Source organism: Passer domesticus, chromosome 1 (assembly GCF_036417665.1).
Source record: "Passer domesticus isolate bPasDom1 chromosome 1, bPasDom1.hap1, whole genome shotgun sequence".
Lineage (NCBI taxonomy): Eukaryota > Metazoa > Chordata > Aves > Passeriformes > Passeridae > Passer > Passer domesticus.
Genome location: NC_087474.1, coordinates 73266170 through 73283106, shown reverse-complemented (window position 1 = coordinate 73283106; position 16937 = coordinate 73266170). Strand labels below are relative to the sequence as shown.

At 44.1% G+C, this 16937-nt stretch overlaps 1 protein-coding gene across 10 annotated transcripts in view; it reads left to right on the top strand.

Moving 5' to 3' along the window:
• The window catches only part of PHACTR1 (phosphatase and actin regulator 1), a 300542-nt gene extending 285264 nt beyond the window's left edge, over positions 1 to 15278 (top strand). For 9 of the 10 annotated variants that reach the window (XM_064424383.1, XM_064424373.1, XM_064424357.1 and 6 more), the window contains 3 exons: positions 4924 to 5064; positions 8331 to 8407; positions 10528 to 15278. In XM_064424383.1, the coding sequence (XP_064280453.1) occupies positions 4924 to 5064; positions 8331 to 8407; positions 10528 to 10543 (234 nt within the window). In that variant the 3' untranslated portion in view covers positions 10544 to 15278. The remainder of the gene's footprint in view (positions 1 to 4923; positions 5065 to 8330; positions 8408 to 10527) is intronic. The other variant, XR_010364616.1, reaches the window with a different exon arrangement.
• The last annotated feature ends 1659 nt before the right edge of the window (positions 15279 to 16937 follow it).

The following is a 16937-nucleotide window of genomic DNA, read 5'->3' as shown; positions in this document are numbered from 1 at the left end:
AGGGAAAGCTGCATCAGTCCAAGGCCCTGGCATTTGGCTCTTTAATGCTCACACCCCTGTTCCTGGTCACATACCTTTTAGTCTTTTTTCTGGCTTCCTCTCTAGTAAAGATTTTTCTCCCCCACATTTTTGAGGTGCATACCAACACGACTTAACATTGTTTGATTTGGATCATCTTTTTTAACTGTTGTAAATTGTTCTAGTGACACGTGTAATTTTAATGAAAGAATTGCAGGGCTAATCTAACAACAGGTTTTGTTCTCACCTACCAAACATACCATCATAAAAGCTCAGAAACCACTGGAGAAAAGAAGTGACTAAAATGTGTGAGTGTTTTAGATAACAACTAGAAATGCCAGCCACTGAGTAAATCCTGCAAAAATAGTTGTTATTCCCCAGCTGTGTGTTTCATGAGCCTGTCCCAGATGTGTCATTGTGTTTTCAGCAGAGTGGCAAGCTCCTTCTGTCGGTTTGTACTGAAGTCTTAGTACCAAACGATTTTAAACCCCAGACCAAGCAGAAGTTAAACTGAGCACAGCAAGTGTGTTGCCCAGCAGCCCTTTCTGTTTGCACTGGGTTTTCAAGCACACACGTGCCCACAGGGTAAATTCAACATAAGGAAACTCTGCCATGTTACCTCTTTTGAAAACATCTGTAGTTGGGATATAAGAAGGGAAGTGGGTTCTGTGAAGCCACTGATGAGACTTTTGACCTTGCAGTACAGAAACTGCTACTGTCCCCAGTTTTTTTGGTGGCAACATTCCAATTCCAAGGGAAGAACCCACTCCATCCATAAAAAAGCTGTTCTTAAAATTCAGTCAGCACTGACATTTTGTTACAGTGTTATGATGATAAGTTGTAACATGACATGCTGTAATAAGTAAGATTACCTTGCTAGGTCTAGATGCCTTATTAAAGTCAGCAATAAATATCCAGTTGAATTCATCATCTGGACAGGCAATTTCTAAAAAAACAACATTATAAAGAAATCAGGTGATCTATAGCGAGCTGCCCCTTTTAGCATTTTCCATCCTCTCCGACTCATCTAATTCCACATTAACTGGGGTGAGGAACAGCTACCATTCAAATAACAAAATACTGTTGGCTAAGTGTCTCAGCAGCTCTCCGAGGAAGGAGAGTGGAAGCATGTTTGCCTGTCACCTGAGATGCCCAGCCCCCCGTCCTCTCTCTCCCTTCCCCTCAGGCCCACCGAGTGCCTTTGGGCGCACGGACTTGCGTCATTTGAGTGGAGGGACGTGTGGATTAGGAAGGTTTTTTCTCTGGGCACTGGTCTTGACCTCCAGTCCATTCAAAGAATATTACCGTGCAGAAGCCCTCTGGAAGTGTTGCAGATGGGTCACGTCCACAGGGAGATGTGGGCCCCCACGAATTACTTCTATCTTCTCTGAACCATGACCAAACTTGGCCAAGGACCAAGGCAATTAACACAAGCCTGAATGTCCCCTGAGGACTTCCATTACAGAGAGAGAATTGTAGCCTGGATTAACAGAACATGTTACAAATCACTTGGAAAGTGGAATAGAACTCTTCTTTTCCTACATTCTCTTCTCTTAAATGGCACCATGCTTCCCAATCCCCAGAGCTGTTTACTGCTTCCTATCCCCCCACTGCCAATAGCTTATTTTCTCAGAGGTCTAGCTCTAAAAGGAAATCTCTCAGAGTTGTAATACTGACTATCAAATTGAAGAGGTGTGGCTGTTTCTTAAAATCCGTGCCATAATCTGAAATCTTTGCTCCTGTTAAATTTTTGCCCCAGTCCAATTTAAATGCTCTGTTTACTGGTGACTCTCTGGGAAATATCTCCCCTGCTTGAAGATGTTCAAGCTTTTCTTTAACTGACCTTCACTGGCTTGCATCAGCAAAGGCTGTTGAAAATAATGAACTCTTGAGAGAGGTGGGACTCATCAGAGAGAGGTGAGAGAGAGGCAGCAGGGAGGAGAAAGGTCAGAGAAGAAGAAAAGGTTACTGGCTAATTTGGATAAACTGCATTTATAGTCAGAAGGAAAGGTCTTCAGGGCATTTCCATCACATCCTGCTCCTAAGTCTTTACTGCAGCAGGTGGGGAGCAGAGGAGGAGGAGGGGTGCTGGTTAGGGTTTGTAATTTTTCTGCTTGTTTTCTTCCTTAAATTACAACTGTAACATTTTAATGAGGAAACAGAGCAGGCAATGATGACATGCTAAGATAAGCTTTTTTTTGTGACTGAAGTGGCACAAACTCAGCATTTTGCATTTGACTATATCCCAAGAGCAGACTGGCAACAGTAAGTCTCTCTCCACTTTACCTGGTAGGAGTGCTTGGTTTTACTTCATTTCACATGCCACGGACAAAGGGGGATGTGTTAAACATTCCCTTTCAAATTGCCTTAATATCAAAGCCTGGGAAATGCCCATTTGTATCTACAGTGCTCCAGAATATACAGAAGAGAATTTGACCTCCTGTGACAAGGCATGAGAGGTCCTGTCCTCATTTACTGCTCTTGCATTAATACAAATCCATTTATTTTGAAAAGGAATTTTACCCTGGTTCACACTCATATAATTAGTCACTCACCGCCTGCTCCCTCAGTTCCCACAACTTCACAAGCAGGTACATAGAAATGTAAATGCCCAGGTAGTGCACACAGAAAAAGCCCAGACACACTCATGCACGTACATCCCTTTGACATTACCTGAAACAAATTAAAAAGGATCAGTAAGAACCCCTTCTCCCTGACTGGAGCACCACACCTTGTGCAGACAATTGCATGGTGCCCTTGGCCATGTCCTTGTCCTGTAATTTTAGAATGTGCCCTAGTCTTTCTGCCTGTTAGAAGAGGTCATTCTCAGGTGCTGCTTGATAAGGATTCTGTAGCTTTAAGCAGTTTAGACCCAAGAGACCACAGATCACAGGCCATAAAAATAAACTGCTAGGTGAGATCTCAGATGAGCTGTGCCCTGAGGGTGGACACACATTGAACTGACACCTGCAGTGGGGCTGCTTACAGTCTGTCCTGCAAAGCTGGTTCCCCAGCTATTCAAGAGTTAAGGGAGCTCTGGGCAGTCCAAACATGCTGCAAGACTCTTACACCTAGAAGGTCACAAGAAATCTCTGCAATGCTGTGAGAAAAAGGCAGAGAAGGTTGTTAACCATTCAAATAATGTAGCCCTTAATTAATGGCTTTTAGAAAATGACTTAGCAAGGTTTTCTCTCTCGTTACACTTAGCATGATCAGATTGGCACTTTGGTTTAATGTACTGAATATATTTTGTGTGCATGTATTTATATATGGAAATATATGTAGATTTATGGCTACACATGAACTATGTGATACCAGCCATGGATTTCAGGACTCTATCACAGCAGAAGCACTGGCACAAGAGTCAGTGCATCTTTCTTCCATCCTCATTCCTGTTCTCCTGAGCATCTCACAGGCAGGACATTAGTGCAGCTCTGCAAACTCTCCACATGAGGTGTTTGAACCCGATTTGTGTGTGCATGCTCAGGGATGCTGGTGTCAGGAGTGCAGCCCCACTGCTGCCTCATCTTTTCTAAACAGAGAAGAGGAAGACAACCAACCGTGCCAAGAACAGGCACACAGGCTTGCAGCCAGATGCAGAATAGGGCAGTGGAGCTCCACCCAAGTGCTGAAGAAAGAAGGGATTTTTCACCCTTCACTTGGTAACCTGGCTGTTTTAAAGCTCAATTCTCCCTGGAAGATGAAATGCAGGAAACTGAGATACTTCATTTGGAAGATAGGTGGATTCAGGGGCATAAATAATGTTGCAGAATAGAATCTCAAGCATTTTATTAAATATTTAGATCCTTCACCCTTCACAAGGGTAAAGTATTTTAAACACTTCTATTTCTAGTGAGTGGGAAGAGCATGATACACTGTAGGAAATTGTTATCAGGATATTATTTTTCCTGATGTATCCTGGTTACAAATGTTCTGCTCTAACAGTGAAACTTTTCAGCTAATCTACAGCCACATGCACACATTTATGTAGCACCTTCAGAAACGATCGTGTAATTGCTTTTGACATTCACCAGCATGCTGTGTATCCAAGGAGAATTGATCCCTGAAAGCCAACTGCTGTCCCTGCCCATGTAACTGGCTGTGCGCCACATGGGTATCAGGACACCAGTTTAAGAGGAGTTTTCCACTGTGGCTGCCTGTTCTGCTGTGGAATTTGAAAGAAATGCTTGAAACAATGAAGATGCTCTCATGACATGATACAATCCACCACTGCCATTTCTTTAGGCTTGTAGTATGCAACATAAGATTTTAATAATCAAATAGGCTGTGATACAAACCACAGCTGTCAATAGATACAGTTAAAAGCTCAATGAGCACTAATCATCCTGCCTGCCTTTTCTGGAGGTAAGGACAGATCTGCAGAATATCAGAATGGTAAAGAAAGTTGGTTTTTATCTTTTGCATGTAATTCAGGGCAGAAGCCACTCCATGCCTTGGCCTAATTCTTCCCAGGCAGTGCAAAAGTACAGACAACAGCACCAGAATGCTGGAAAGTGCACAGCCCGTGCAGGTCATTTTAGAGTAGTGTTGTATCTTTGTCTCTTCCCGGGACATCAGTGCACTAGGAGACTTTCTTGCCTTACATCTCATTTCTGCCAAGAGTGATCAACCTCAGCTGGCAACTGGGGTCTCCAGCCACAGCAGCTTCCCAAAGAACAGTGGGCTGCTCTGGCAGCAAGGTGAGATGATATTCAAGGTCTTATAACAAGAGAGCATTTCCCAGGTAGCAATTCTGTGAAAGGCAGACAAAAACAAAGCACTGGGAATGTCTGAACCCTGTTATTACTGTAATGGCGGTTGCACTAAAATAAATCCCCAAGCAGCACTCTGCAGGGAAAAAGCAAAGTCCTGATGTCTTTTTCCATTCCTTCCTCAAACCTGCAGCTGAGTCAAAGGCCCACAGTAGAAGAGCTACGTGAGAGGAAGATCCTCATCCGCTTCAGTGACTACGTGGAAGTGGCAGACGCGCAGGACTATGACAGGAGGGCGGACAAACCCTGGACACGACTCACAGCCGCCGACAAAGTAAGTGGAGCAACTCTGGGAGAGCCATGGCCTAAACAGCCAGAGCACGGCATGGCAAACAGCATCCCTTGGGTCCCACAGATCCCATGGCTGTCAAGGAATAAACATCTACCTGACATCCCTTTCCAACACACCTGTGTTTTTTTTTCCATTCATGAGGTTGGTTTGTTTGTTTGTTTGAAATCTTTGGCAAGAAGGTTTTTGTATGCATGGAAACCAGCAGGGAAGGAATCCCAAGCCCCTTGAAGAAAGGTCTTGATGACAGCCCTGTTATTTGTTTGTCAGTTGTGGTCTTACCACATTATGCTGCCAGCTGAGAGCTCTGGCAAGACTTAGCAGAGCAGTGAGACAGGAGTGTGTGCCAGAATGGCTGTGCCAGGACAGGGCAGGCTTGGGTGTGAAAATGCCAGCAGGTCAATTTGGCAAAGGTACCTCCATCCCTCCAAAGCCAGAGTCACTTTTCTCTAGTGTGTTACAACAGGGATATTTGCTCAGGATTTCTGCCACAGAGTATTTTAAGCACTGAACTGAAATCACACAAGACCTGCATATATAAAAAAGGCACACTTTGATATTAATGGCACTGCCCTCTGAGCACTGGTGGAACTTCCACCAAATAATGTCTCTGGTGTAGACATTGATGGCAGAGGGATTAAGTTGCTGGCAAAATATATCAGTCATATTCTGAGGTCTTAATGGGACCTCAGAAAAAAATATTTAAAATATTTTATGAACATTGTAAGAAGTGAGGACTATGAGGCTCAGTGATTCAGTCATGAATCTTATAGTCACTTTATGATCCCCTTTTAATTTGAAAGACTTTCAGATACCTGGATTCAAGCCTTGACTACTTCTTTGCCATGGAACTCACTCATTCAGCAATGGAGAACATGATGTCCAATGTTTGGAGTTTTAGCAGAGTTTCCAGCCACACCACTTATCCATGGTGCTCTTGGTTTTATTCACAAAATATATATATTATACTTGTATAATTGAACTAAAGGACTTGTATAGTTTTGTTGTTCTCCTCCTTGATAGAGGGATTTTTTTTTTCAGTTTAGCTTTGGTTAACTTAATGTAGCATAAACTGATCTGAAAATAAAATAAAAACTTCCTCAGGACTGCCTATAGTCCATAATATACTGGGTTAAATTAGCTTTTCTCATTTACCTCACCATGTTTGACAAGATATTAGTCAACTGACTTAGCTTTATTCTCTTAATTATTAGATGAAGGAGGGAATAAATCTCCCAACTGGTTCTACAGCCTTTGAGAGATCCCTGTCTGGGATGAAAGGCATGGAGAAACTTCAGCTGGGCATGGAGATTTGATCTCTCATCCTACGTCTCTGAAAAGAACAAGCATTAAATACCACTATTAAATGTAACCTAGTAAAGAGTTTAGTATTGAGGCAGAGTATTTGTGTCTTTTTCTTTTGTTATAATGCATGTGCAAGTTCAGTAGTCAGAGAAAAGGGTTAAGCCCTTCAACCTTTTCTCAGCAAAGCACCATCAGAAGAAGAGATGTTTGTCACTCTAATATTAATGCCTTTTATGGCATAAGGAAGCAGATAGATTGGGGTTTTTTGGGTCCTGTGGGCAGTATTCTGATTTCTGTCATTCAGGTGACCTGCTTTTCCTCCACACCATGTCCACTGTTGGAAAAAACAGCCAGAGAAATTGAAACAAAGCCGCATCATCCCAGATAGGATTATTTTCTTCCAGAGCTGTGATTCAGTAGCTGTCTTCATTGGTCAGCACAGACTAGATTTACTGCAAAAACCGATTTTAGCAATAGGCTTTTCTGTTTGCCAGTAAATCTTGCTCAGTGTGCTGGGTGGAGGGAACTGCCTTGAGTCAGAGTTTGTCTTTAGCAGGTCTGACTCTTAGGGGCAGGAAAAGGGCATTTTTGCATCTCTCCAACAGATGAGGGATGGAGGGGGGAATAGATCCCAGTCCCTGTGGGAGTCAGCCACCCCTGTGGCCTCCTTCACAGTCACTCCAGTGGCAGATTGCTCTGCTGAAGGCAGCCCAGGAGCTGCTGCATAGCCATCACTCTGTCCTGATGGATGAGGCAGTGCCTGACAGGCACTTCTAAGGGAAATAAGAAACCAAAGCTGTGGAGAAGGAGCAGAAAGGGCTTTTCTGTACAAAAACACTTGCAGAATCCATCACTTAGGGTTTGTCAAAGCAAAGGTAGTTGCTGACTCCAGCAGTGGCTGTTGCAAAAGTCCTGTTTTGGGCTTGTGCTACTCATAATGGTTTAGATTTCCTTCACTGAGAAAAATTCCTGACAGACACCAGTACCACTTACTGGAGCACCCCCTTTCCACCTCTGATTCTAATGTTTTCAGCATCACACAGAAAGGCAGTGCACACACCTCGGACCTATGGGAGCATTTGGCCACAGCCGACACCTCGTACATCCCCTCCAAATGCTCACAGTGAAACCACTTGTGAACAACAAATATCACAGAGCTGTCAGAGCTCTTGACCCCGAGCTTGGGACTTGAACCATTTCTGCTGAGCACCATCTCTACCGTGCAGCTGAGTCACTCCAAATCACCTCCTCTGTTTTTTTATTCTTCAATATTTCTCTTCCTGCCAGTGCCCCCTGGTTTTCTTTCCCCTCACAGACAAGCCACAGAGGCTGAGTACCACCACGCCATGGCAGGTTTCCTGCTGGGTTAATTTGTCAAATCACTTCAATAAACAGCACAGCTTGGTCAGAAGGGAGGAGCAGGGCAGAGGGGCACACCCGAGGCAGAGTAGAGGGCAGGGAGCCTCTTTCCTTCCCGAGTAAGATCAGTCACTTTAGGTAACAACACCTGAGGAAATTCAGGACCAATAAAGGCAGAAGACATCTCAAACACAAGTCTGTGGCTGGGTCTAGTCACAGTCTAGCTCTGGAACAGATCACAGTGTTTCACAAACTGCAGTGAATCTTTTTTTCTCATGCTTGTGCTAATTTGGATTTTGTACATGTAAATGTTTACATAATAAGCCAGAAGTGGGTTCTATACCTGCATTGTCTGTGATACGTTTTCAAATTGAGCCATTCCACCAAAGCATTTCTCTCTTCCCTTTATGTGATTTAGAACATGCTTATCTCTGTACCTTTTCACATTTTAAAGTCTTTATGTTTGTCTTTGTCTCTCTGATAATGTTATCTCTCTGCTTTACTTTTAATATACTGTTTTGAGAACAAAGTGACCTTATTTTGATCTCTCTCATTTATACATTTATGAGTTTCTTTGTCCTTTGCAGGCAGCCATTCGAAAAGAGCTTAATGAATTTAAGAGCTCTGAAATGGAAGTTCATGAATTAAGTAGGCATCTAACAAGGTAAGCTGAGAGATTAATTTTTTAAGACTATAAATGAATACTGTTGTTTTCAAAAGAAAATCAAAGCTGGCAGCTGTTTCTCCAACATGCACTGAACACACCATGAGGTCTAGACAACATTTAGAATTACAGGCTGTAAAAGCAGCTCACACAGGCAAACACGTGCTGCCCCGTTATGTGGAGTTATGCAGGCACGTGCCATTTAATGAAGTATAACTTGGGGTTTTTTTTAAGTCATCATGCTGCATATCCGTTCTTCTGAGATTAAAAATTTTAAAAAAGAGCTGGTGTCAGAAGGAGGACAGGGAGCCCTTGTAGAGCACGTAGCAAAGTCTGAATGAGTGCACACTGAGCCCTGCTGTGTGTGCAGCTGTTCCACACCACGCAGATCCCACCCACAGATCTCTCTTCTTGTCCTCCACACCTGGCCACGCATGATGCACTGGGGCATGGCAAGATCCGCGCTGTAAGAGAGGCACCATTATTTACACCTTGGGCTTCTTTTTAGTTTTAAAAGTAGAGACTGAATTAATTATCACTGAACCCAAACCAACCACTGTCCTCTCTGATGGGCTAGGTCTTTGTAAATCAACACGTCAGACTTTAAAGACAAGTGTTGGGTACTGAAGACAAGTGACAGCGAGATCTGGCGCAAAACTGAAGCTGCCCTTGTATTAATGTGTTCATCAGTTCCATGCTCATGAAAAATGCAGGTGGTACTTTTAGGAAAAATACAGAAAAGCTTAAGGCAAAATAAATTTTGTATTAGAAGATTTTTATGTGTATAAATTAATAATTATATTAAAATTCACCGCATGTATTATGCATATATTACCTTGCAGAAACGATCTCCCTTCTCCATCCTAGCATGTGCTAGGCTGGTTGCACTGGGGTTTGTAGTGACGGAGTGCTGCTAGAGACAAGCCAGCAGCTCCTGAGCCACAAGGTCTGGGAGAAGCCTTAGGTTGTACAGTTGACCTAGATCTGTTGACCCCAGTGACTGAGCCTTTGAGGGACATTTGGTTCCTCCAGGGCAAGGTGACAAATGTAGAAAGGATGAGGCTGTTTTAAAGAGGGTGTTGCTACAAGTAGTCAAGCTCCATTGAGAGCTCCTTTGAATTCCATGAGGCCTTTAGCATCCCACAACACACAGACTGGTTTAGTTTTCCAGAAGCCTGTCTGGCTGCTTGGCTTTCACAGGTTTCTGCACAGTATTTTCCTTCTCTTCCAGTGTTGGAGTAAGCAGTGGCCATTTAAAGTTTGTATCTGAAAACCACTGAGCAGCTTGGACTCAGTAATTCTGGGCCAGGCAGAGAGTCACAGCGCATATAACAGACACTGGAATAAGGCTTTGCCTGAAGAACAGCAGGACTCACTGGTTCCACAAGTGGCTTTGGGAAAACGCACTTGAAGGAAGCATGCTTAAACAAAAGAGAGTATTTCCCCTAAATAAACTTAGATAAATCACCATTATAAAGTCATTAGCAAGGTAATGAGTTCTTCATGTCATTAAGCAGTGGCAAGAGCAAAGAATGTGAGTGTCACTTTACTAGTGGGACACGTTAATTAATTCATAATAGAGTGAAAAATCAAAGCTTAAAAATGTGTGTTTGCAGATCTGACAAACTGAGGCCTCTTGACACAAGGTGCCTTGCAGGAAGGGTGGCCATTTTAGCTCCATTTGTCTCTTTAGCCTCCAACATTAAGGAATAATCATGGTTAAACTGTATGTAAGTCTTTCTGGCAGAATAGCATAAGGTTTGTCTAAACCGCAGAATTTTTGTGGAGTCAGGCCTTGTGTGGCCTGGAAGAGGGCAAGCTGATCTGCTATTGCCCACTCAGGTATCCCATGGGATGGACCCAAAGTGTATGAATGTCTCTGTAGATTTTGGTGCAGACAGTTTATGCTTATGAACTGTGAGTCTGGCAAGGGCCAAGGAAGTGTGTCTGTCTGTTTGGGGTCTTGCTAGCATGGCTGATGTCAGTGCTGCAGGAATTGAACTGCCTAATGGTGTCACTGTAGCAATTAGTTCTCCAATTTATTTTTTTTTATGTGCAATATACGTGTGAGGATATTATCTTACTGTTTCTCTTGGGTTTTTTTTCCCCTTGGGTTTTAGGTTTCATAGACCGTAGCAGATCAATTCTACCTGACTACTATGCCATCTTCAAAACATAACTAAAAGGAACCATAAGTGCTGGTATTATTCACTTCCCTGTTACGTACAATGTAAATCTTCCAAACTGCCTTTTTAAAAAAAAGAAAAAAAAAGTAGAAAAATAAATATTAAAAAAAGGAGAATTGTATTTACACGTGATGAGTACTGCAGCATCATCAGACCTGCTGGTTCAAGCTTCAGTAACAGAAAATACCCCTGGTGGGAAATCGTGCCAAGACTTGGCGTCTATGTATAGGACTTTCCCGGCATGTGGATTTGCCATATGTGTTCAAGCCCAGCTGGTGGTGCAACCATTGTTGTCTTCAGGCACCCCTCATCCTGACAAGCCTCTGTCATCAATCCTAGAGAGCCCTGAGACGATGTTCAGGGAATCACTTGGCCTGGGTGAAGTCTCCAAAAGATGGGTCCCTATGGCACTAAAGCACTTACACCAAGCACCCCTTTCAAGCTGAGAGCACCTTATGAGGATGGTGAAGGAGCGAAACTCTCCATGGGCCAGCCCATCTGTGAATATCATCTGACTAGAAAGGCATTTCTTTCCCAGGAGAAGTTTACAGCCAGTCAGTAGACATAATGCAGCTTCCAAGCAGAAAAATCCTGAAGAACAGGACTCCCTACTGAAGGCTGCTTCACTTCTAGCAACTGTTTGTTTTCCGTCTCTTTCAAGTATAATTTTCTAAACCCGGCTGTGAGCCCATTAGCAGTAAGTGACGAGAACACTGAGAACCAGCAAGCAAAAGCCCCTCTCTTCATGGTCACTGCATGGCATCTGCTCCGCTTGTAGTTTGTCTTACACCCAAACCCTGTGACTGTGTGAGAGCCAACGTGCCCCCAGCAGCAGGAAAGGCTGGGATTCCCCTCCGGCTCTGCAGAGGGACGCGCAACAGGAGGGGCGGGAGGTTCCATGGAGGATATCTATTGTCTATCAGGTGTCTCAAGAAGTGATCCTAAACTCACACTGAGCAAAGCATGACAAGGTGTGTTACCTGGCCTAACAAAAGGAGTCTGGGGTGTTCTTATGGATGGTGGGACTTGTCACTGGTACCCACAGCTGAGGCATAAGGACAGCAATTCAGAGGTGTTCTGAATTTACTGGTTCTAACTTATTTTTAATATAGTGGTTTAACACACAAACTGACCAAGCAGAGCTCGGAGAGCTGGTCACTCTGGGCCTGGTTTACTTGCCAACTTAAGTGTGTGCTCTACAGCAAGGAAGCACACACAGCCTCACTGCTTTCAAGAATATGTCTAAGAGGCTTAATTGATCCTGAACACAATTAAGTGCTTTTCTGAACTTAGGCCATCACCTTCCAGAGTTAAGTCCTTAACTAGTATAATGCCAGCAAGCTGGGGCAGACATTGTCAGGATTCCTTTCAAGCTCTTACAGGACACTACTATGCCATGTTTTGGGACAGTGGCTGAAAGCACTGCAGCAACATGACTATAAGAAGTTCCAGATAATTATTCCAGGACACCTTTTCTTCCACAATAGCTATTTTCCTTTGACAGTTTAAACAGAGAGGCCAAAGTTTTTTACTACAGAATAGTTGTTTCTGCTATTCTTTTACTAATTTTTCCTTTCTCACTGTCTTCCATGTATCTATCCTCTCTTCTGTGCTCTCTGTCCAGCTCCCCCTGTCCCATGCTTACATTGCCCTTCACTGATTGCAGGCTGAGATGCCTCTCACACTTGAGCATTTAATGCTCAAGTGCAGTGCAGTGTAGTGCCAACACTCCTGCCTCTTCTCAGGCCTCACCTCACTCCTCTGGATGCAGGAGTATGGCCAAAGGACCTGCACGTAGCCCATGGAGTGGCTCTAGCACCCAGCCCACCCCAAAAACCCCGACAGCGAGGGTGACGCCCTCCATCTGCGCTTGGTGGTGGCACTCAGTGCCTCGCAGATTGGGGCTCCAGCAGAGAGAAGCAAAAGCTTTTCATTCTCATCCCTAGGCATCCTTGCAATGCTGTGGATTATTAGTTATTAAATGAGCATTGGCTGTTGTAGGATGGAACATCAAAGGAAAGTAAAAACCAGGTGCTTTCTGGTGCTTCCCAGACTGGGTGATGATTCCTGAGGAAACACACCGTGATCCCTGTATCACCAGCTCGCACTTGCTTTAGATAGAAGTTCATCAGTAGTGAAAGCCTTCGGTGTGCAGTGTTATCAGCTCAATGCAGCAGAGGCAGAGCACCACCAGGCAGGAATGCACTGCTTTGGGGTTATTGTCATGAAAACCTCCGTTTGTGTTTATAAATCCATTCATATACATATGCACACAAGGTACGAGAGTGCATCAGAGCTTTAAAACAAGGAAAGAAAGCCTTTCTGCTTTTAACTGCACAGACTGCACTGGATTAGCAAAGAGCTCTGGAACAGAGCTGTTTTGAAGAACAACAAATCCTTGTGCTCCCAGCATGGATCTCACACCTGCCCTGGCATCTCTGGCGTAGAGGATCACTGTGAAATGGAAGGGACACTGTTTAAGGAGCAGTGATGACAGAAATCACAGGACTTGGTAGGCTAGTGGGAGGGAAAGGTGAGGGTTTGTTTCATTTTTATTAACAAAATTAAGAGGAGGGAGGTGGAAGTCGCAGGCTGCTACTGTCTGTCCATTGTTAGTGCTCGAGTCCCCAGGGGAATGATCACTCTGGGTACTGCCACTGTCCCTCACAGGCACAGCCCCAAGCAGTGCCCACACTGCCAGTCTGACACCCAAAATAAACCCTTGAGCAGTGTCTGAGATAAGTAACAGCCAAGTCCTGGGTGATGGCCAAACATTCTCCAGCACCTTCATCCCGGTGAGCCCAAGGCAGGTCCCTGCTGACCATTCAGCAAGTTCCCACACTCAGCCTTGCCCCACGATTTTGTGCTGTCCCCAGGGCAGCTCCATGCAACCATGCTTTTTTTGTTTTGTTTTATTTTTTTTCTTATTTCATTTGGGTTTTTTACTTAACTCCTAGCTGAGCAGACACCAGAGAGAAGTGGAAGAATTGCCATTTTTCTCCCCAGACGGAAATAGAGCTTATTCCTGAAAAGGGGGGAGGGGAGGAAAAAGAAGCCATACAAGGTGTTTGGCACTGTGGTATCACCAAACTGACACTTCATCTGCTTTTAGCTTCAGTGGGTCTGGGTAGTTAGCAAAATTAACCTTTGCAAAGGCATTCCACAGCAGGAAAGTTCCTGTCAGGACCTGAACACAGCACAGCATCCTCGGTGTGCATGCCCACCTCTAGCATTCCTGGGAAGTTGCACACAGACTGGGGAACTGCTGGTCCCTTTTTTTATAAACGTGGTTTCTTGAGAATTGTTTTCTGATCTGTGAAAGCCATCTCTATCATGGCAAAGGAGCTGTGATTCTGTTGGCAGTAAAGGGAAAAAACCAAACAACAAACAGTCATGATTTCTCTCCTTTGACCTGGATTATGTGTAGGACATAATGACGGCATTCCTGCTAAGACTCTATTAGCAGAGTCATCCTCATTCTGATTGGAAGGAGATTAATAGTGGTAATAAAGAAATTACACCAGGTTTAGAGAATGGAAAAGTCAACACAGAACAAAAATGACTATTCCAGAGGTAATCCATCTCCAGAGGTAATAATCAAGGAATAGAAGCATTTTTGTTATATCTACCAAATTCTGAATACTTAAAGTGTGCAAGTATTTTGACATCTGCTGTATTCAGCAGCCTTTGGAATAATGAAGTAGAAATGGGGACTAAGGGGTGGCTAGGGAGGTGGTGGGCATTGAAAACGTAGTTCCAAAACGTCTAGACAAAAAGGTTTTGATTGTTTGGGAAAAGTGATGGTGAGTAAGCCAATAGTGGCACAACTTCAACATCAGAGGGTTGCAGGGACCTGGTGACAACATTCTGACTCAGAGGGAATGTGGGCATTGTGGCTTTTGCCCACGTTCCACCCCAGTGGCTGTGTACTTGCAGGCTGAAGAAGTTTAACCCATTCCCAGGTTTGCTGGGAATGGGTTAGGCCAACTTTTGGGTCTAGCCAATTCCTAGTGAACACACTGGGCATTATCAGAAGAGAAGGAAGAGGCGGGGAAAAGAACATAATAGACTTTTAGCTATTTTATGTTAACTGAAACCATTTAGTGAGGCCATTACACAAATAAATCTCATCCTAATACATGTGTAACCACTGCATTCTGTCATCACTGCAACTACTCACCAAGCTCACCCTTCCTTATTTCTACAGCACCACCTGTGCAGTGCAAACACCAAGAGATGGGGGAGCACTTCCAACATGTGCAGTGAAACTTGCACTCATACAAATGGATGGGCAAGGTGGAAACCCATAGTTGTATATGAATGGGGGCTCCCTAATGTGCCTGCAAATAAAATAACTTTGTATAAATAGCCATGGGAGATGACTAGGCTAATAAAAAAATCAGGAAAGAAAAAGGGGACAAATTATTTTTCCCAGGTGTTCAGTCTGCTCGAGCTTGGAACAACTTCTGTAAACAAAGAGGAGGTGACGGGCACATACCCTGTGTTCCTGTGTGTCCCAGTTACTCCTGCACCAGTTGCATTTTCCAGTTGATATCCAAGTGTATGTATATAGATTGTCTTTGTATAGGAGTGAGTGTGGTGGCTGTCAATCGTGATCTTCCAGTATTGTAATTTAACAGATTATGGCTGTATGAAAATGATGTAAATAACTAGAAAAAATTAAACTGATCTCTATGTCCTAGTTTTTGTACATACTGAAACTGCATGGTATTTAAATTATTGTTTGTCTCTGATGTATGCAGTTTCTTAAAAAAATTCATTTAAAAAAAGCTTTCTGGTGCCTGTGTATTTTATCACCCTCTGTCCCCCATGACTGACAGTGTAACACACGGAGGCAGTCAAGGATACCAGCCAGACTCTCCCACACCTCCATGGGAGCAAAGCAGGAAAGGGAGACTTCCCAGAGCAGATGGATGGGAAAGACCAGATGAGCCCCAAGCACCATGGCTGGGCTGGTGCAGCTCAGCAAAGAAGAACAAGCAGTACCTCAGCTGCTGAAGGGGTACCTGGCACCCCCTAGTGAAGAGCAAATCCAACAGTCTGCGCTGTTTAGTGCACAGGCATCCAAAAACCCCACAACCAAACCCCATCTGTCACCACAATGCTGCTGGTGAAGGCTGTGCTCTGCACAGGTAGCTTCAGTGGGTGACAAGTTGAAGCCTCTGGGTAGTGAAAAGAGGAGGAAAAGCTTTCACAAGAATAAGTACATACCTTCAAACAGGCTCACTGGCAAGCCTCTGCTGAGGCTCTTCAGTGTTTAAAACTGATGGTGCAAACATTCTGACCCTGAGGAGATGTGTGACATCCTCATCATAAATGGCAGCTGGGAGCAGCTCCCCTCCCCTGACACACAGAGGCTTCCAATTACACAAAGTTAAAGATCCATCCACTTTAACTGACCAAATTCTGTTCCTTTTCCTTGCTGGTAGGGAAACACATGATCAAAACTCTGGTATTGGAGGTTTTTTTGTTTGTTTCCATCTGGGTGACTTTTCACCTACCTCACAATCCTTATTTGTGTGTGTTTGTGTGTATTTCCATTCTGACAGCCAACGAGTTTTTTTGGCTATCCTGTGAGATGTGGATAAATAAAGAAAATTGTAGGTTGTAACTAAAGATCCGCTTCCCTCACATCGAGTTATGGCTTCCATAGCAGCAGTATGTAATTGTTGGGTTACATATAGCAGTTTCTGTGCTTTAACAAGAAAATTGCTGAGAATACATTGTACAGGGAATGTGAGAACACAGTCCAATCTCTTGCATTGAGACCTCTACAGAAGCGATGGGTTATGTTTTAATGGAAACATTTCATAAAACCAGTCTAAGTGAAGGGATGTATGTGTCTTCAGTGAAGTCCATGTAATTACTGGCAATCAAATTGCAATCCAATGCCATCTGTAGGCAGGAAATGGAGGAGGCTGGAAAAAAATCAATTCTCCATTTAACAGGCACACCTGCACAAACACTCTGCAGCTTGGCAGTGCCTAAGAGCTCAGTGCCCTTGGCACAGGCATAGGGCTCTATGGCTTTGCCATCGTCTTCCTCACCTCCATTTCTCCCCTTTGCTCCTCAGATCAAGGCTCCCAGACAATGAAGCCCAAAAACAACAGCGTGGCTGTGCCCTGGTCACACAGTCGAGCTGGTCTGTGTGGGACAAACAGCTGCCCTGCTCCAGAGCAGTGGGAGCTTCTGGTGCAGCTGTCAGGGCAAGCTGCAGGCAGTGCAACAGCACCCTCAGGCCACACAGGCCAGCACTGCCTTCAAATGGTACAAAGCTGCCTACAGAACTCTTCCACGAGTGGCAAAATGAACAAAAGCTTGGC